The sequence below is a fragment of the Salvelinus namaycush genome, chromosome 7, assembly GCF_016432855.1.
Source record: "Salvelinus namaycush isolate Seneca chromosome 7, SaNama_1.0, whole genome shotgun sequence".
Classification (NCBI taxonomy): Eukaryota; Metazoa; Chordata; class Actinopteri; order Salmoniformes; family Salmonidae; genus Salvelinus; species Salvelinus namaycush.
The window spans coordinates 10111325-10133257 of record NC_052313.1 but is presented as its reverse complement, the minus strand read 5'-3'; the positions used below and the strand labels follow the sequence as shown (position 1 = coordinate 10133257).

Here is a 21933-nt window from a genome sequence, read left to right as displayed (position 1 = left end):
GAAATTAAAGCATCATTGACGCTCTTCAATGTTATTTCTCTTGTAGAGGAAGGTAATCTTACCGTCTGACTAGCCTTCTGGTTAGTGTGTCTAACCACCAGCTTTCTTTCTCTATTTCTCTCTTACCAATATCACTGCTGCAGTCGAGTGGTTCTGCTAGCCCTGTTCCTCGCTCGTTCTCCCTCTCTCTCTCTCTCTCTCTCTCTCTCTCTCACTCTCTCTCTCTCACTCTCTCTCTCTCTCTCCCTCTGTCTCTCTCTCTCTCTCTCTCCCTATCTCTCTCCCTCTCTCTCTCTCCCTATCTCTCTCTCTCTCTCTCTCTCCCTATCTCTCTCTCCCTATCTCTCTCTCTGTCTCTCTCTCTCTCTCTCTTTCCCCCTCTCTGCAGTGTCTCTGTCATTCTCTCCCTGTTCAGTGCAGTGCAGTGCAATCCCACCCCCGCTCACACACAGAGCCTGGGGAAAGACCGGGGACTGGATTTCCTCCTACACGTGAAAACCTGGAGTCTGGAGTACTGCAGATCAGCAATACATTGTGTGCTAGCCAAAGCTACGAGACAGTCAAAAGGCAATGACCTCACACACACATTTACGTAATTTAGCAGACGCTGTTATCCAGAGTGATTTACAGTAGTGATTTACAGTAGTGATTTACAGTAGTGATTTACAGTAGTGAGTGCTTTTCATACTCGAACCCACAACTCAGGCGTTGGAAGCACCATGCTCTAACAACTGAGCCCCCCCCCCCCCACACACACACACAGTATAAGAGGACACTTATAGAGATTACAGATTACAGATGACAGACTACCGACCACAGACTACAGACTCACCATCCATTATCAAAATAATTCCCTTTAAGCAAATGTTTTAAGCACAGTCTGCATCAAAATATAATTAACAATATATCTATTTGAAGTAAAATCTGAAAAAACGCGTCAGTGGTCTACAAAACACTATGAGGTCTACAAAAGATAACCAGACACTATGAGGTCTACAAAAGATAACCAGACACTATGAGGTCTACAAAAGATAACCAGACACTATGAGGTCTACAAAAGATAACCAGACACTATGAGGTCTACAAAAGATAACCAGACACTATGAGGTCTACAAAAGATAACCAGACACTATGAGGTCTACAAAAGATAACCAGACACTATGAGGTCTACAAAAGATAACCAGACACTATGAGGTCTACAAAAGATAACCAGAGACTATGAGGGAAATAAAAGGTTTGAACACGTAAAGAAATCACCTGTGGGAGGAACAAAACAGTAAACAGACATTGTCGTCATTCGATTAAATATTGTCCTTTACAAAGTGCTTTTATCTAAATCAACTCACAGTTTATACATACGTAGGATCTTAATTTGAGCCAGTTTGCTACAGCAGGAAAAAAATCCTTCAGCAACAGGAAATGTGAATTATTCTGTGGATTATAATTAATGGGTTGATACATTTTCATAAGAGAAAATGACAAACAGAAGCCTTTTAAAACCTAAAATGCACTACAAGGTTAACATTTCCTGCATTGCAGTAGAATTCTCCCGCAACAGGGTGATCAAATTAAGATCCTACATCTGAACATGTGTTTCTAAATGTGGATAGTCTGTCTCTATCTGTGTCACAGAGTTCTCAGTGGGGAGAGATAATGTCACCTCTCTCTCTCTCTCTCTCTCTCTCTCTCTCTCTCTCTCTCTCTCTCTCTCTCTCTCTCTGTCTCTGTCTCTGTCTCTCTCTCTCTCTGTCTCTCTCTCTCTCTCTGTCTCTCTGTCTCTCTGTCTCTCTGTCTCTGTCTCTCTGTCTCTCTGTCTCTCTGTCTCTCTCTGTCTCTCTCTGTCTCTCTCTGTCTCCTCTCTCTCTCTCTCTCTCTCTCTCTCTGTCTCTCTCTGTCTCTGTCTCTCTCTCTCTCTCTCTCTCTCTCTCTCTCTGTCTCTCTGTCTCTCTGTCTCTCTGTCTCTCTGTCTCTCTGTCTCTCTGTCTCTCTGTCTCTGTCTCTCTGTCTCTTTCTCTCTCTCTCTCTCTCTCTCTCTCTCTCTCTCTCTCTCTGTCTCTCTCTGTCTCCTCTCTCTCTCTCTCTCTCTCTCTCTCTCTGTGTCTGTCTCTGTCTCTGTCTCTGTCTCTCTCTCTCTCTCTCTCTCTCTCTCTCTCTATTCAATTCAATTCAATGGGCTTTATTGGCATGGGAAACATATGTTAACATTGCCAAAGCAAGTGAAGTAGATAATATACAAATGTATAAAAAATTAACAGTAAACATTACACTTACAGAAGTTCCAAAAGAATAGAGACATTTCAAATATCATATTATGTATATATAGTGTTGTAACGATGTGCTAATAGTTAAAGCACAAAAGGGAAAATAAATAAACATAAATATGGGTTGTATTTACAATGGTGTTTGTTCTTCACTGGTTGCCCTTTTCTTGTGGCAACAGATGACAAATCATGCTGCTGTGATGGCACACTGTGGTATTTCACCCAATAGATATGGGAGTTTATCAAAATTGGGTTTGTTTTCTAATTCTTTGTGGATCTTTGTAATCAGAGGGAAATATGTGTCTCTAATATTGTCATACATTTGGCAGGAGGTTAGGAAATGCAGCTCAGTTTCCACCTCATTTTGTGGGCAGTGTGAACAGAGCCTGTCTTCTCTTGAGAGCCAGCTCTGCCTACGGCGGCCTTTCTCAATAGCAAGGCTATGCTCATTGAGTCTGTACATAATCAAAGCTTTCCTTAAGTTTGGGTCAGTCACAGTGGTCAGGTATTCTGCCACTGTGTAGTCTCTGTTAGGGCCAAATAGCATTCTAGTTTGCTCAGTTTTTTTGTAAATTCTGTCAAGTAATTATCTTTTTGTTTTCTCATGATTTGGAAAGGTCTAATTGTGTTGCTGTCCTGGGGCTCTGTGGGGTCTGTTTGTGCTTGTGAACAGAGCCCCAGGACCAGCTTGCTTAGGGGACTCGTCTCTAGTTTCATCTCTCTGTAGGTGATGGCTTTCTCTCTCTCTCTATGTGTGGGGAGATGATGTGCCATTCAACACTCTTAGACATGACTGCCTTACAGGAATGACACACATAAACAGAGATAATAATAAATAAATAAAAAGCATTATTCCATTATACTGCTTATAGCATATACACACACACTTTCAAATCCTTCTGATGACTAACATGACACATCTTGAATATTTTTCTATCTCTAGTTTCACCCTGACCCTCTGCTCCTCCGAATCTCCTCTTATTGTCGTTCTCCCCCTCTTCTGCTTCCCATCTCATCTTTCCAACCATTGAGCTATAAGATCCTGAAAGCCAGTCTTTTAATTTTTCAGTGTTTGCCACAAAGAGGGCGCTCTAAACTTACTTGAGCGGTACATTGAAGGAGAATATTAGCATTGAAGACTATTATTCGGCCCGAGATCGCAACGTGAGTGGGACTAGCTAGCTAGCTGATGTTGTTTTTACGGCGAATAGTTTGCCAGCTTGTTTTAACATGTAGATAATAATAATCGAAAACAAATCAAACCTGCTATGCACATTGCAAACAGCCATGTCATAGTCACGTTTCCTCACTTAGCTGGCTAGATAAGTTAGCAATCTAGCTAGCAAGTTCATTAGCTTGGTAACTAGCATGACAGGCTGTGCCTGCTGTACCTGCTTCCTAATTAAATGCCTGGCGCTAACAGGCTTTAAAACAGTTACAGAGTTTAATTGGCTGTGATAGGAGAAAACTGAGGATGGATCAACAACATTGTAGTTACTCCACAATACTAACCTAAATGACAGAGTGAAAAGAAGGACGCATGTACAGAATAAAAATATTCCAAAACATGTATCCTGTTTGCAACAAGGCACTAAAGTGATACTGCAAACAAATTTGCAAAGCAATTCATGTTTTGTTCTGAATACAAAGTGTTATGTTTGTGTCAAATCCAATACAACATATTACTGAGTACCACTCTCCATAATTTCAAGCATAGTAGTGGCTGCATCATGTTATGGGTATGCTTGGAATCGTGAAGGACTGAGGAGTTTTTCAGGATAAAAGAAACGGAACGTAGCTAAGCACAGGCAAAATCCTAGAGGAAAACCTGGTTCAGTCTGCTTTCCCCCAGACACTGGGAGATTAATTCACCTTTCAGCAGGACAATAACCTAAAACACAAGGCCAAATCTACACTGGAGTTGCTTACCAAGAAGACAGTGAATGTTCCTGAGTGGCCGAGTTACAGTTTTGACTTAAAATATATGGCAAGACCTCAAAATGGTTGTTTAGCAATCTGCTTATTCTCATTATTAAACTACCTTTCGGGCTGTGGCAGCCTCCAGCTCCACATTCTATTCCGCAGTGGACTGTGCGAGGAGGTCCAGACGGAGTTGGCATGTCGGGATGACAATATATCCTTTGACGCTCTCATCGCGATGGCCATCCGTCTGGAAAATCTTCTTCTGGAGCGCCGGTGTCCACCTCGCCCCTCGCCTCTCTCCTTTGTCTGTCCTGAGGCAGAGCCTGAACCCATGGAGGTAGGGACCACACACCTCTCCGCGGCAGAGCGGCATCGCCGGAGACAACTGGGGATCTGTCCCTATTGTGGCCAGGAGGGGCACTTCATCGACCAGGCCCTCGCATCCTCCCTGAACTTAACTTCATACCCGCTTTCCTCTCCTGCCCTGGATACGCGACCATTGGGATCTGGTACAATTACGTACATCACAGCACCACTCACCCTCACTGTGGGACCCATGCACCTGGAAAGCCTTCCCTTCCTCATCACCACCGCACCCGTACACAAAGTAATCCTCGGTCTCCCGTGGCTCCAACTTCATAACCCCACCATCTCCTGGTTGAGGATGAGAATCACCGGAGGACCTGCTTTCCCGCATCCTGTGGATCCACATTGGTGGAGGGTCTTGTGAGTGCCCTCCAGCCTATCAATCTGTCCTCCCAAATCGTTGGTACCGTGTGTTGGGACGTAGATGTGGACATCCGCCAGGCTCTGGAGAGGGAACCCACTCCTGCTACCTGCCCTTCAGAGCGCATCTACAGTACCAGTCAAAAGTTTGGACACACCTACTCATTCAAGGGTTTTTCTTTATTTTACTATTTCCTACATTGTAGAATAATAGTGAACACATCAAAACTATGAAATAACACATATGGAATCATGTAGAAACCAAAAAAGTGTTAAACAAGTAAAAATATATTTTATATTTGAGATTCTTCAAAGTAGCCACCCTTTGCCTTGATGACAGCTTTGCACACTCTTGGCATTCTCTCAACCAGCTTCATGAGGTAGTCACCAGGAATGCATTTCAATTAATAGGTGTGCCTCAATGCGTTAGAGCCAATCAGTTGTGTTGTGACAAGGTAGGGTTGGTATACAGAAGGTAGCCCTATTTGGTAAAGTACCAAGTCCATTTATGGCAAGAACAGCTCAAATAAGCAAAGAGAATCGACAGTCAATCATTACATGGTCAGTCACTCCGCAACATTTCAAGAACTTGAACGTTTCTTCAAGTGCAGTCACAAAAACCATCAAGCGCAATTATGAAACTGGCTCTCATGAGGACCGCCACAAGAAAGGAAGACCCAGAGTTACCTCTGCTGCAGAGGATAAGTTCATTAGAGTTACCAGCCTCAGAAATTGCAGCCCAAATAAATGCTTCACAGAGTTCAAGTAACTGACTGCATGAATCAGGCCTACATGGTCGATTTGCTGCAAAGAAACCACTACTAAAGGACACTACTAAAGGACACCCATAATAATAAGAAACTTGCTTGGGCCAAGAAACACAATCAATGGACATTAGACGGGTGGAAATCTGTCCTTTGGTCTGATGCACTGGCGGACTGGCCGTCGGGAGCACCGGGACATTTCCCGGTGGCCTAAGGGTCGTTTTGGCCTTCGGTGAACAGTCAACTTGACCAGCGATAATATAGCAAGCAGGAATGAGTTGAAGGAGAATCCACACATCAGGCATGATTCTCACTCTCTCGCTGCAGTGTCCCCGTGCAGTGTTTTGCACGCGCCAAAAATAACATCAAGTCTCTCCGCGACGCACATAGCAACCGTCTACCTGCTTCTCTACCAAAAACATTTTACACACACGGTGAAATGGACGGTCAGAAAAGGAAAGGTGGAGCAGAGAGGGAGAGAATAAAAAAGAGAAAGGCCCTTGCCACAGACGCAGCTAAATGCTGCAAAATAAGCAACCAGTAAGGAACCAAGTCAGTCAAAAACACTAGCTAAAACACACACACGACACCCAGCATGGTTAGCTAAGTAGCATAGCTAAAACACACACACGACACCCAGCATGGTTAGCTAAGTAGCATAGCTAAAACACACACACGACACCCAGCATGGTTAGCTAAGTAGCATAGCTAAAACACACACACGACACCCAGCATGGTTAGCTAAGTAGCATAGCTAAAACACACACACGACACCCAGCATGGTTAGCTAAGTAGCATAGCTAAAACACACACACGACACCCAGCATGGTTAGCTAAGTAGCATAGCTAAAACACACACACGACACCCAGCATGGTTAGCTAAGTAGCCTAGCTAATAATAGTGACACAACGGCCGGTAGGCTAAACAGTTTGCACGTCTTACGTCTTCGTGGAGGAATTATATCATAGCAATGAGTGCAACATAGCGATCATAATATGACATTGAAGGCAATATGTTTCAACTAGTAAAACATAGTAAACCTAGACTATGGACTTGCCAGAATTCGGTCATGACTCATGCCACATAAGCTGGGGAAAGTGCACATACACTGTACAGTGAAACAGGCTACAGTAACGTAACCATAATGCATCCTTGAACGTAACACAGTAGCCTGTGTGACACAGCACAGGCAATGACAAAGATCATTAGCGCCATAGGTACCAGCATTACAAGTTACTACAATAATATACAGCTCTGGGAAAAATTAAGAGACCACTCCAAATTAACAGACCACTCCAAATTAACAGACCACTCCAAATTAACAGACCACTCCAAATTAACAGACCACTCTTATTTTTTTCCAGAGCTGTATTAATGTAGACTACTGATATAGTAATGATAGTGAGTATGATAATAGTTTTTTCTTTGTAAAGGTGGAGAAGGAAGCAGCACTAGAGCTTCAGGTGCTCCTGCAGAACTGGAGATGGTGGTCAGTTCAGAGTCAGACTCAGAGCAGGAACCTTCAGGTGCTCCTGCAGAACTGGAGATGGTGGTCAGTTCAGAGTCAGACTCAGAGCAGGAACCTTCAGGTGCTCCTGCAGAACTGGAGATGGTGGTCAGTTCAGAGTCAGACTCAGAGCAGGAACCTTCAGGTGCTCCTGCAGAACTGGAGATGGTGGTCAGTTCAGAGTCAGACTCAGAGCAGGAACCTTCAGGTGCTCCTGCAGAACTGGAGATGGTGGTCAGTTCAGAGTCAGACTCAGAGCAGGAACCTTCAGGTGCTCCTGCAGAACTGGAGATGGTGGTCAGTTCAGAGTCAGACTCAACAGCAGGAACCTTCAGGTGCTCCTGCAGAACTGGAGATGGTGGTCAGTTCACTCCAGCAGGGAAACTACTTCCCCTTCCCGTGCCTAAGCGGCCTTGGTCACATCTGTCCATAGACTTTGTAACTTATCTCTCCCTTTTCGATGGTTTTACAACTATTATGGTCGTTGTTGACAGATTCTCCATAATTCCTGATGTTTTATCCCTCTCTCTGGTCTATCCACCGGCACTATGGCCTTCCGGAGGACATCGTTTCCGAACGTGGTTCCCGATTCATGTCGCGGGTCTGGAAAGCCTTTATGTAGAAGCTGGGGGCCACGGCCAGCCTCACATCCGGGTCCCGGCCTCAGTCTAATGGGCCGGTGGAGTGGACCAACCAGGAGCTGGGGAGGTTCCTAAGGAGTCACTGACTGGCAGGGGGAGGGGGCCCAGTTCCTTCCCTCGGCGCAATACGCCCAGAACTCATTTCGTCACTCCTCGACTGGGCTGACTACCTTCCAGTGTGTCCTGGGATATCAGCCGGCCCTGGTTCCGCGGATTCCGAGCCAGACCGAGGCCCCTGCAGTGAACGAGTGGTCCAACGTGCAGAGGAGGTGTAGAATGCCTCCAACGCGAGGCTCCAGCGCACTGTCCATCCTGGTGATCGCGTCTGGCTCTCCACAAGGAAACTCCTGCTCCACCTACCCTGCCGGAAGCTGAGCCCCCGGTTTGTGGGACCCTTCAAGGTCTTCTGAAGGGTTAATAAGGTAACTTACCATATACAATTCCCCACCAACTACCGGATTTCAACCTCTTTTCATGTTTCCCTCCTCAGGCCGGAAGCAAATGAGAAATAAGTGCACTCAGGCCTGAGCTTCCAGAAGGTCAAAGGTAATTACTTTAAGGAGCAGTTCTCTCTCCTAACCCCAAGAAGTTCTGGAAAATGGTTAAAGACCTGGAGAATAAACCCTCCTCCTCCTCCTCACTGCTGCCCATGTCCCTTAATGTTGATGATGTGGTTCTTACTGACAAGAAGCACATGGCTGAGCTCTTTAATCACCACTTCATGAAGTCAGGATTCCTATTTAACTCAGCCATGCCTCCTTGCCCGTCCAACATTTCCTCATCTTCCACCCCTTCTAATGTGACTAGCCCCGATGCTCCTCCCTCTTTTCCCCCTGCCCCGCTACAAAGTTTCTCCCTGCATGCGGTCACTGAGTCCGAGCTGCTAAAGGAGCTCCTTAAACTTGACTTAGACCCTTTCTTCTTTAAGGTTGCTGCGCCTATCATCGCCAAGCCTATCTCTGACCTTTTTAACCTGTCTCTCCTCTCAGGGGAGGTTCCCATTGCTTGGAAGGCAGCCACGGTTCGTCCTTTATTTAAAGGGGAGATCAAGCTGATCCTAACTGTTATAGTTCAATTTCTATCTTGCCTTGTTTATCAAAAGTGTTGGAAAAACTTGTCAATAATCAACTGCCTGGCTTTCTTGATGTCTATAGTATTCTCTCTGGTATGCAATCTAGTTTCCGCTCAGGTTATGGATGTGTCACTGCAACCTTGAAGGTCCTCAATGATGTCACCATTGCCCTTGATTCTAAGCAATTCAAGCACTCCCTTACAAAAATGTTTTTTTTTTGCGGTAAACTTCCTACAAGTTTGTGGCAAATTTGCTGCAAACTAAATAGCGTGTTACAAAATGTTGCCAGAAGTTTGCAAATGTTTGCCACCAGTGGTGAATCTACAGCAAACCTTTGGCAAGAATAATATTTTGTGGCAGATGGATACCCAAACGTGCAGCAAATTGGCCAAAGGTTTGCCACAACTGTCTGCCAGAAGCTTGTTTGGTATCTGTACGGGCTATCTTAGCTCTAGTGGTGAAAACTCAGCCTCACTGGTCATCTCCCTGTCACCTACACACACTGAAACAAGTTGTGACGGAAATTTCAAACACTCAGCTCATTACTTGATTAGTTTGCTACATATTATGATTGTTGGATTTGCATATCACACTGTACATCAAACTGTAATCACTAACCTCCCATGGACAAAGGTTTTGAAAGTTCCCTTTGCAAGTATTGATAGCAAGAATATGCTGTTTCTGAGTGGTGTGCCAGAATGATGGTCAGAACTGAACTGCAAAGAGACCCATGTCTACTTTGGCATATGAACACACTCTTCTGTATATTGCATATCATTTTCAGTTCAACCTTTGTTGTTTTTGTTGTTGCCTAAAATCCATTTGGAAATAAATCCAGATTGTGAAATACATAAATGTGTATGAATTATGTTTTGGAAATAGAAACTGGGCGAGATGGTGAGTAGGGCCTCTGTTGTGTCCTTCAGTCTTAAAATGGCAGCTCTGCAGTTCTAGATGGGGTTATGTTGGTGTGTGTGTGTGTGTATGAGCGTGTGTGACAAGGAAAGGGGCATTATTCCCTGTGGTATTAGTCTGCTGTACATCGATCAATGGTTCTAGCTAGGAAGGGAACTCAGCCATTCCTTCTACCTCACTGACTGCCACCAGCCCAGAACAGAGCAGGACAACCAGGAGTCATGGAAACCAGGAGGATTGGAAACCAAAGCAGTGACCAGGAGTAAGGAATACTATACTGCACTAAAGTCTTGTTCAGGAGGACACAACATTGTGAATGTTGCAGATAGAAATGTCTTGTATAGAGCTGACATGAATCCCTATTATTCTACAGAGGAGCATGCCTGTTCTACATAACATATTTACATCTGAAGCAAAACATACCTATTGAACATGTTACAGAAACAAAACCAGACTAAAATGTGTGAAATCCCGGTCTGGCAGCAATAGACCTCTTCCATGACTGTGTCCTGGTGAAAAACAGTCTTCTAGTTCCCTCTAGTGGACACATAGCGCAACTACAATACATCTGTACAGCTCCTGTTGCTGCTCTCTGAATAGGCCTACGTTCTCTGCCAGGGCCAAGCAGACCTCTGTCAAATACACGTATGCGATGCCTGTACTCACCAAATACTTTCCCCAGGAATAATGTCTTGACCAGGTTGAAGTGTGTGTTTGAAGCCTCTGGGAGAGAGTAACTGACAGGGGGGTAGTGGTCCAACTGGAGACGAAGAGAGCATGGGAGAGAGAGAAGATCATGATGCAAACCACTGAACCATTTCCATAGTCAATCATCAACATCCTTGTGGATCTTTGTACAAACGGGCCGACTCATATCCACGAAGCATCAAGCCATTGTCAATCCCTCAAGTCCTGTGACAATTAGAGAGGCTTTTGTCTCCCTCTTGTGGTTAGAAATGGACATGTCTGAAGTCATCATAGACTATGCTTGGAAGGCGGAGAGAAGGTGTGTGTGTGCATACCTGTATGGTGATAGTCCTGTTGATTCTGGACATGTTGATAGTGTGTGGCTGTCCGTTGGCTAGGTTACGCTGGTCCACGTCTATGGTGAACGGCTCCTTGAGACCGCCCAGGTTATACCGCACCTGGAGAGTTCCTACACACACATACACACACACACACGTACACACACACGCACGCACGCACGCACGCACGCACGCACACACACACACACACGCACACGCACACGCACACGCACACACACACACACCGAGAGACCTTACATACTGCATCTGCAACATACCTGAGGCAGAGCCCACGTGTCTGTGTGTGTGTGTTGATAAGTGTCTGTATGTGTCAGTGTCTCACCATTCTGCCGTAGCACCAGTGCCAGGTAGTCTTGTGTCTTGGAGCTGACGTACAGCAGTATAGCCGGTGTGTTGGATGTACTGAAGCTAAACGCTACTGCTTCTCCTGTCAGATTCACTTCCTGTGCAGTTAAAGGTTGGGCAAGGAACCTTGCGTCCTGATTGGCTGCCGCTGCCTCTGACAGGAAGTTGTATCTCACCAGAGTGCCCGCCTCAAAGAAGCCCCCCACATCTTAGAGAGAGGAGAGAACACATACACGCAGAAGGTCAACTGGTGGGGACTTTACAACACATACACGCAGAAGGTCAACTGGTGGGGACTTTACCGTGAGACACTTGCTTACAAGCCCTTCCCAACAAAGCAGAGTTTAAAATAGTAACACAACAGGAATAAAAGAAAATACACAAAAATGGAGCTATTTAGCCAATGACATTGAGGAGTATACCACATCAGTCACCGGCTTCATTAATAAGTGCATCGATGACATCGTCTCCACAGTGACAGTACGTACATATCCAAACCAGAAGCCATGGATGCTGCTGTTTTAAAGGAGCGGGACACTAATCCAGACGCTTATAAGAAATCTTGCCACGCCCTCCGACAAACCTTCAAACAGACAAAGTTTCAATACAGGACTAAGATCGAATCCTACTACAACGGCTCGTCGGATGTGGCAGGGCTTGCAAACTATCACAGATTAGAAAGGGAAACCCAGCCACGAGCTGCCCAGTGAGGCAAGCCTACCAGACGAGCTACATACCTTTTCTGCTTCGAGTCTAGCAGCACTGAACTAATTGTTCTGGACGACTGTGTGATCACTCCCTCCGTAGCGGATGTGAGCAAGACCTTTAAACAAGTTAACATTCACAAGACCGCAAGGACCATACAGCACAGCAAACCTGTACCGGTGCGCCAAGTCTGGAACAAACAGGACCCTTAACACCTTCTACCACCAAGCTATAAGACTGCTAAATAGTTAGTTAAATAGTTAACCTCGAATACTGTATCTATATTGACCCCTTTTGACACATACACTGCTGTTGCTGTTTATAATCTACCCTGTTGCCTAGTTACTTTATCCCTAGCTATACGTACAGATCTACCTAAAGTACCTCGTACCCCTGCACATCCACTCAGTAGTGGTACACCGTGTATATAGCCAAGTTATCGTCATTCATTTTGTGTATTTATTCCTTGTGTTATTATTTCTCTACTGTTTCAAAAATCTTTCTCTCACTGCATTGTTGGGAAGGGCCCGTAAGAAGTCTACACCTGTTGTTTACAAAGCATGTGACAAATACAATTTGATATACAGGGAGTACAAGTACCAGATCAATGTGCAGAGATATACAAGGTATTTGAGGTAGATATGTACATGAAGGCAGAGTAAAGTGACTAGGCATCAGGACAGATAACAATACAAGTCAAATAAAGGACAGAGAAGCAGCAGCATATGATGAGTATAAAAGCGTGTGTGTAATGTGTATGTATGTGTGTTTGTGTTGTGTCGGTATGCGTGTGTATGTTGTGTGTGTGTGCGTACTGTATGTAGTGTATGTGAATGTGTGTGTGTTTTGTGTGGGAGTGTCAATGTAGTGTGTGTGAGTGAGTGTGTACACTGAGTCTACAAAACATTAAGAACACCTTCCTAATATTGAGTTGCACCCTCTTTGCTCTCAGAACAGCCTCAATTCGCAGGTGCATGGACTCTACAAGGTGTCAGAAGCGTTCCACAAGGATGCTGGCCCATGTTGACTCCAATGCTTCCCACAGTTGTGTCAAGTTGGCTGGATGTCCTTTGGGTGGTGGACCGTTCTTGATATACACAGGAAACTGTTGAGCGTGAAAATCCTTCTTTAACCTGTCTCCTCCCCTTCATCTACACTGATTGAAGTGGATTCAACAAGTGACATCAATAAGGGATCACAGCTTTCACCTGGATTCACCTGGTCAGTCTATGTCATGGAAAGAGCAGGTTTTGTATATTCAGTGTATATGGTGTGTATATAAAGTCTGGTGAGTGTATGTAGGGTCAGTGCAGATAGTGTTGCAGATAGTTTGTGTACCATTCATTTACTATTTAGCAGTCTGGCTTTTTAGCAGTTTAATGGCTTGGGGTAGAAGCTGTCTCGGCCCTAGTGTACTGGGCTGTCCGCACCACCCTCTGTAGTGCTTTGCGGTCAAGGGCGGTGCATTTCCATACCAAGCGGTGATGCAGCCAGTCAAGATGCTCTCGATCGTGCAGCTGTAGGACTTTTTGAGGATCCGAGGGCCGATGCCAAATCTTTTCAACCTCCTGAGGGGGAAGAGGCACTGCCGCGCCCTCTTCACGACTGTGCGGGTGTGTGTGGACCATGTTACGTCCTCAGTTATGTGGACGCCAAGGAACTTGAAGCTCTCTTCCTGTGTCCTCCTATACTCCACGATCAGCTCCTTGGTCTTACTGACATCGAGGAAGAGGTTGCTATGTCTGTAACTAGAGGCAGCAGAGATGCTGATAAGAATAGAACATCACTCTCTGTTGTAAGTGGTGTGTGTGTGTGTTGTTCATTACAGAGTCCTAGTTGTCTGTCTGTGACCCCAGGGAATGGCAGTACAGTAGCAGCAGAATGAAACAGTCCTGGTAATAATATTCTACCTCAGGAACCAGGTGTAAATAGGGATATAATGGAAATACGCTTCGCAATTATGACTGATAATAATATTCTTATTCATATTATGACTGCGCTCATATGACACAGACAGGAGAACAGAGGGAGCAGTATCCTCTGGAGTATCTGAAGGGCATAACACACACTCACGTGTAGATAAATAAACACACACTAGTTTCCATTACATTCAAGACCTCATTTTCAGTTTACACACACACACAGAACACTGGGGAGGTCCTTTCATGTCAGCTACTTTGCATATTCCTGTTTTATGTTTTCTATTCCCACATGCTGTCATCTGACACATACTCCCGGTGTCGTCACCCCCAACTGGCGTAAAACACAGGAAAACAAGCTTAAGTTTAGGAAACAAATGAATTCATGTGTCAACTTTCTTGCTATGAAGTCTCACTGCGACTGACAGAAACTAACTCTTACTTCTGAGTAAATATTGCCCGTTCCTCCGTAAACAAAGGCTGCTGGTTACACCGTCCAACAGCCTAGCAGTAATTTCAGGGTTCAGCGATTAGCTCTCACCTTTGGTGCAGAAGGGTCCGTCGTATGCCGTGGCAGTGCAGTCACAGGAGTAACCATTATATTTCTCCACACACTTTCCTCCGTTCCTGCAGTACATCCCATAACTGGTACAATGACCCTGACAGCCTGGCTTTACACCTGGAGTTACCTAGAGAGAGAGAAAGGGATAGAGATGGAGAGCGAAATAGATGGAGAGAGAGGGATGGAGATGGAGAGAGATGGAGAGAGAGAGATGGAGAGAGAGGGATGGGGAGAGAGAGAGATGGATATGGAGAGAGAGATGGATATGGAGAGAGAGATGGAGAGAGATGGAGGACATGGAGAGAGATGGAGAGAGAGATGGAAATGGAGAGAGAGAGATGGAAATGGAGAGAGAGATGGAGAGAGAGATGGAGAGAGAGTGATGGAGAGAGAGAGATAGGCAGAGAGAGAGATAGGGAGAGAGAGAGATGGAGAGAGAGAGAGAGATGGAGAGAGAGATGGAAATGGAGAGAGAGATGGAGAAAGAGGGATGGAAATGGAGAGAGAGATAGAGAGAGATAGGGAGAGAGAGATGGAGGAGAGATGGAGAGAGGGAGAGAGAGAGAGAGAGATATGGAGAGAGAGAGAGAGATAGGGAGAGAGAGAGATAGGGAGAGAGTAGAGATGGAAATGGAGAGAGAGATATGGAGAGAGAGAGAGAGAGATAGGGAGAGAGAGAGAGATAGGGAGAGAGAGAGAGAGAGATAGGGAGAGAGAGAGAGAGAGATAGGGAGAGTTTGACTTTTGGATGCTCTTCATTTGCGTTAGTAAAGAGAACAACTTGATTTATTTTTAGATGATGAAATTAAGGAAATCAATCAACCAATCGTCACCTTGGCCCTCTCTTCAAGGTCAAGGGTCACACCATTCATCCTGAGGGAGCGAATGCATCCCAGAAACCCCCTCTGACCCCCTGCTGCACCTAGAGACAGTGAGCGAGAGAAGAGAGAGAACATAGAGAGATAAGATGAATTTTGTGCTAGGAATAGAGATAATTTCCCTCGAGGTCGAGCTGGGGGTATATATGACTGTTGATGGTCACAGTGACTTAACAGGCCAGAGGGAAGGCGCTCCAGCCCTATTTAACCTGACCTTGGCACTTCATTGATTTATTAGTGCGGCTGATTGGCTGGAGATGTCACACCCCCATTTAGCCAGATCTACATCAGACAGACATTGTGGCCCTCCAGGACTGGAGTTGCCCACCACTCAAGTCGTGTGTTAGTGTGTGTGTGTGTGTTAGTGTGTGTGTGTGGTGCACTCCTGGCCTCTCTCTGGCAGCCTCCATAGGTAAATGACTCTGTAATGATGTACTAATGAACTAGCATAATACATTCATTAGGACAGCACAGTCTAGGGGGAGAACCCCACTTCCTTACACCCCCCCCCAACACACACACACCCTCACACACAATATCCAGTAGAATACCTTCACTCTCTGAGCCACACAGTGCATACCAAGGCCAGGAGAGACATTAGCAAGCATGGTCACAGACCAGAAGACCTACCCTGCATGAAATGGAAAAGACTGCATGGACATAAACTGAAAGTCATCAACTGTAGCTATGTATATTATACACCTGTTTATTATACACCTGTATATTATACACCTGTTTATTATACACCTGTATATTATACACCTGTTTATTATACACCTGTATATTATACACCTGTTTATTATACACCTGTATATTATACACCTGTTTATTATACACCTGTATATTATACACCTGTTTATTATACACCTGTATATTATACACCTGTTTATTATACACCTGTATATTATACACCTGTTTATTATACACCTGTATATTATACACCTGTTTATTATACACCTGTATATTATACACCTGTTTATTATACACCTGTATATTATACACCTGTTTATTATACACCTGTATATTATACACCTGTTTATTATACACCTGTATATTATACACCTGTTTATTATACACCTGTATATTATACACCTGTATATTATACACCTGTTTATTATACACCTGTATATTATACACCTGTATATTATACACCTGTTTATTATACACCTGTATATTATACACCTGTTTATTATACACCTGTATATTATACACGTTTATTATACACCTGTATATTATACACCTGTTTATTATACACCTGTTTATTATACACCTGTATATTATACACCTGTTTATTATACACCTGTTTATTATACACCTGTTTATTATACACCTGTTTATTATACACCTGTTTATTATACACCTGTATATTATACACCTGTTTATTATACACCTTCACCTGTTTCTATACTGACAAACATATACATGCAACATGCGACAATTTCATAGATTTTACAGAGTTACAGTTCATAGAAGGAAATCACCCAATTGAAATAAATTCATTAGGCCCCTAATCTATGGATTTCACATGACTTGGGACCAGGCCCACCCACTGCAGGGCCAGGCCCAGCCAATCAGAATGAGTTTTTCCCCACAAAAGGGCTTTATTACAGACATAAATACTCCTCAGTTTCATCAGCTGTCCGGGTGGCTGGTCTCAGACGATCCTGCAGGTGAAGAAGTCAGATGTGGAGGTCCTAGTCTGGGCTGGCCGGTTGGACATACTGCCAGATTCTCTAAAACGATGTTGGAGGTGGCTTATGCTAGAGAAATGATTATTCAATTCTCTGGCAACAGCTCTGGTGGACATTCCTGCAGTCAGCATGCCAATTGCACGCTCCCTCAACTTGAGACATCTGTGGCATTGTGTTGTGTGATAATACTGCACATTTTAGAGTGCTTTTTAATTGTACCCAGCACAAGGTGCACCTGTGTAATGATCATGTGTTTTAAAATCAATTTCTTGATATGCCACACCTGTCAGGTGGATGGATTATCTTGGCAAAGGAGAAATGCTCACTAAAAGGGATGTAAACAAATTTGTGCCCAAAATTCGAGAGAAATAAGCTTTTTGTCTGTATGGAACATTTCTGGGATCTTTTATTTCAGCTCATGAAACATGGGACCAACACTTTACATGTTGCGTTTATATTATTGTTCAGTATATTGACACGTTAATGTTACCTACTGTCTTTGCAGGTCAATGAAGCAGGCTTCCCTGTGAGAGTTGCATCGCAAACATCGTGTCACACACACACACACACACACACACATAACACACACATGCAGTGACCGAGCCAGTCTCACACACACGGTGAGACGAGGAGAGCATGCAACGAATAAAAAAGAGAAACAAAGAGAAAAGGAACAACATGAAAAACATGCAGAAAATGTATGAAATATAATGCAAAATAATATCAACATTTAAAATATAACTTATTACCAAATAATATCACACATAAATAACCCAGATCATGTAGGAACCACCTAGGTGAGATATCGGGCTGTTTTCTCCCATGTACCTCTGTGTTTATAACACCAGTTTTAGAATGCAAATCACACCCACTGTAGATCCCATCTGAGCCTGATTCAATTTCCCCCGACCAGGCAAATACTCTCACTGCTCCGACACATGCTGATGATCTGCCAGAGAGACACAGTCAGGTGTTTTATGGTGCTCCTCTCTGATCCAACATAAACTAATAGGTCCCATGGCTGTATGGAGGTGATGGAAGAACTGATTGGGTTTAGTTGATGATCTGATGTCGATTAGATTGATAGATTGATCCTCGAGGGGTTATTCAGCGAGTTGGTTCCCTGAAACCTACTATACATGCAGATGAGATAGCCAAACTATGAGTTGTATCAGTCTTTATAAGCTGTTATTAAAGTTTCCTATCACAAATCAATATGTGCCCGTATGGCTGTATGGTTAACGGTGGCATATAAAGATCGATTCTATTTACTTTAATTCGATTCAATTCAATACAACTTTATTAATCCCCTCCGGCAATTCAGGAAGCTGCAGTGTGATAATGTTCTTCCATCCAATCCGCCAAAAACTGATGAGATGATGGAATTTGGAACGTCTTATTGGAATTCAGAACTATCAGACTTTGGAATGTCTGATTGGAATTGAGAAGTGTCTCAAAGGAAAATAACTTTTCAGAGTCAGAGAGAGAACGAAGGAAGGAAAGATAATTTAATTCAAACTCAGCAGTTTTTCTCTCCACCCTAAATCCAGTTTGATCCCTGTCGTCAGTGTTAAAGTATTGGCAGGTCAGCAGGCTGAGACAGAGGAGTGAAAGGAAAAGATAACGACCAGCCATTCAGCTCTTTAACTCCTGTTCTCCTCTGCTCCTAATGACCTTCACAGTCATTGTGTCGAGAAGAGAGGGAGCGGAGGAAACAATCAAAATATCACAATGTACATGTAGAGTCATTCTGTGTGCCATAATGAGGACCTCATACATTGTCTCTGTGTGCTGTTGAAAAGTCTTAATCCTCTGCAACTGTTAATACGCTAACACAGTCATAAAGATAAAGAGTCAGGACTAAGTGAATTAGGTTAGTTTTACTCACATAATTCCTTGAACTTTGTTAACATCAGCCGTGTGAAACAGTGTGATATCTGATGAAACCTTAAGAGCTTATCTTCATTATCACCAGTCGTGTCTAAGCTTCAGAGAACCTACTTAGAAACATAAAGACACTGTGGCTCTTACTAATGGATTCTTATACCTTTATTTAACTAGGCAAGTCATTTAAGAACAAATTCTTATTTACAATAACGGCTTAGGAACAATGGGTTAACTGCCTTGTTCAGGGGCAGAACGACATATTTTTACCTTGTCAGCTCGGGGATTTGATCTAGCAACCTTTCGGTAACTGGCGCAACACTCTAACGACTAGGCTACCTGCCATTATACTGGCACAAACTATATCACCAACTTATTACATTTTGTAAAGTAAAAATATTGGCAATATTGTTGAATGAAATTAAAACGTAGTATAGTATTGTACAATTTTTCTGTTGGTGTGTGAGCGTGCATGTGTGTGTGTGTGTGTGTGTGTGTCTCTTACCCACATAAAGCTGACTAAACAGCTCTAGCCTTGTGTGTCCCTGTGGAGGGGCGGGACGAGTTTCCCTATAGTTCAGATCCAGCTGTAGCACCCCCTCCTTCACGTTCCGCTCCGCCATCACACGATGCCATTGGTCATCGTTGAGGGGCGTGGCTGAATGGACGGCCAACTCCACGGGACCGTTCCCCACATCAAAGGAGAACGAGACAACAGTAGGAGCTTGAGAAGGGGAAGACAACGTTAATCGGCGCCATGTCCACAAACCACCAACCACATTCAATCTATTTACTTCAATGCATAAAGTACCTTTGGTTTATAATAGTCAACATTTTTCATCTCATAAGTCATTGTTTTCCAGTTGTCCACCCTGAAATTCTACAGTTCGATATCTAATCTAATGTCTCATTATTTATGTAGAGTCATTTAACTCTTATAGATTTCAGCTTTACTGTGAAGATGATTTCACTCAGTGTTTGATGGAGCTAATTCACCAAAAGATTGATAAACACACACGCACCTCTACACACACACACACACACACACACACACACACACACACACACACACACACACACACACACACACACACACACACACACACACACACACACACACACACACACACACACACACACACACACACACACACACACCTCTACCAACACACACACACACACACACACACACACACACACACACACACACACACACACACCTCTACCAACACACACACACACACACACACACACACACACACACACACACACACACACACACACACACACACACACACACACACACACACACACACACACACACACACACACACACACACACACACACACACACACACACACATTCTCTCTTTCATCATGTGTGTATGCGTGTGTGTGTGTGTGTGTGTGAGTGTGTGTGTGTGTAGAGGCGTGTGTGTGTGTGTTGGTAGAGGTGTGTGACTGTGTGTGTGTGTTTGTGTGTGTTTGTGTAGAGGTGTGTGTGTGTGTTTGTGTGTGTGTATATAAACATGCCACTAGCCACCTGTTCAGTCCAGATGTTACTACCTAAAGGATGTGTGTGAGTTACTCTCCTTTCTCCCCTCTCAATCACACACTGATCACCACTGTTATAACTCATCTCCTTCTTCTCTCCCTCCAGAAACAACAGAGAGTCAGTTAGCTGAGTGAAACACAGTCAAACACAGAGTCTGAAAACAGACTAACTAATCTCCCTCTTCTCTCCCTCCAGAAACAACAGAGAGTCAGTTTAGCCTCTGTTAGCTGAGTGAAACACAGTCAAACACGGAGCCCCAGTGTGAAAACAGACTAACTAATCTATTGTGGGCCTGAGCACGACTTGGACAAACTCCAACAAATCTCCCTCTTCTCTGTCTCCATCTCTCCCTCTATCCCATCCCCCGCAACATCTCTCCTTTTCTGTCTCCATCTCTCCCTCTATCCCATCCCCCGCAACATCTCTCCTTTTCTGTCTCCATCTCTCCCTCTATCCCATCCCCCGCAACATCTCTCCTCTTAACAAAAGAAAAAAGGACAGGGACACACACACCTCACCCTTGAGAGAGTGCTTTGAAAGATGAGAGGCAGAACGGCTGAAAGATGAGTGGCAGAAATAAATGATTTCTACTCCGACAAAATTAATGCTCATTCACAACTCGGAATCACACATGAATATTCAACAACATCTTTTCAGAGAGAAATGGAGAGACAGAGAAAGACATGCCAGCTGGTGGTGGAGGTGTGTAAAGTGTATGTCCTAAGTAGGTGTTATACAGTATTAGTAAGCCAAGATGTCTGACGTGCTTCCCCTCAGGTGTCACACCCTGATCTTTTTCGTCTTTGTACTGGTCTCCTCCCCACTCCAGGTGTCGCCCATCTTCCCCATTATCCCCAGTGTATTTATACCTGTGTTCTCTGTTTGTCTGTTGCCAGTTCGTTTTGTTTGTCAAGCCTACCAGTGTTTTCCCCCTTGCTCCTGTCTGTTTCTAGTTCCTGTTTTCTAGTTCTCTCGGTTTTGACCATTCTGCCTGCCCTGACCCTGAGACTGCCTGCCGTTCTGTACCTTTTGGACTCTGATCTGGATTACTGACCTATGCCTGGCCTTGACCTCTCGTTTTGCCCGCCCCCTGTTCGAGTAATAAACTTTTGTTACTTCGACACTGTCTGCATCTGGGTCTCCCCTAAAACGTGATACCAGGTAGCTGGTATACATTACTACTAAACACTGTGCCACAAAATGGTGGGTGGATGAGGTTAGTTGCCCCCATTAAACCTAAAGCTCTTTGAAATTGCTGAAATGTAATTTGTCATCCATCATCAAATTGACAGCCACTCTGGTTAAATAGCCGTCTCATCGTAAAAGAACTGTGGTTAAATTTGATCCCCAGGAATTTAACATTCTCAATCTGAATCCGATTGAATGGCCATTTAGACATTTAATTTGAGTCATTAGAGCATAGGCACATAAAGCATATGACATGTCAATCATCGCTTAAGAGCCACATAGAGAACTAAGGGGAAACTGTCTCAGAAAAGTTTCACAGTCTGAACAGAAACTTCAGATGTTTTATACAG

At 44.1% G+C, this 21933-nt stretch overlaps 1 protein-coding gene across 1 annotated transcript in view; it reads right to left on the bottom strand.

Moving 5' to 3' along the window:
* Nucleotides 1-21933, bottom strand: part of LOC120050588 (contactin-associated protein-like 2) — a gene marked incomplete at its 5' end in the record, with an annotated part of 135778 nt that overhangs the window by 20780 nt on the left and 93065 nt on the right. Inside the window, 6 exons of the mRNA XM_038997183.1 lie at nt 10477-10570; nt 10833-10966; nt 11179-11409; nt 14367-14514; nt 15221-15309; nt 19346-19564. Of these exons, the coding sequence (XP_038853111.1) occupies nt 10477-10570; nt 10833-10966; nt 11179-11409; nt 14367-14514; nt 15221-15309; nt 19346-19564 (915 nt within the window). The remainder of the gene's footprint in view (nt 1-10476; nt 10571-10832; nt 10967-11178; nt 11410-14366; nt 14515-15220; nt 15310-19345; nt 19565-21933) is intronic.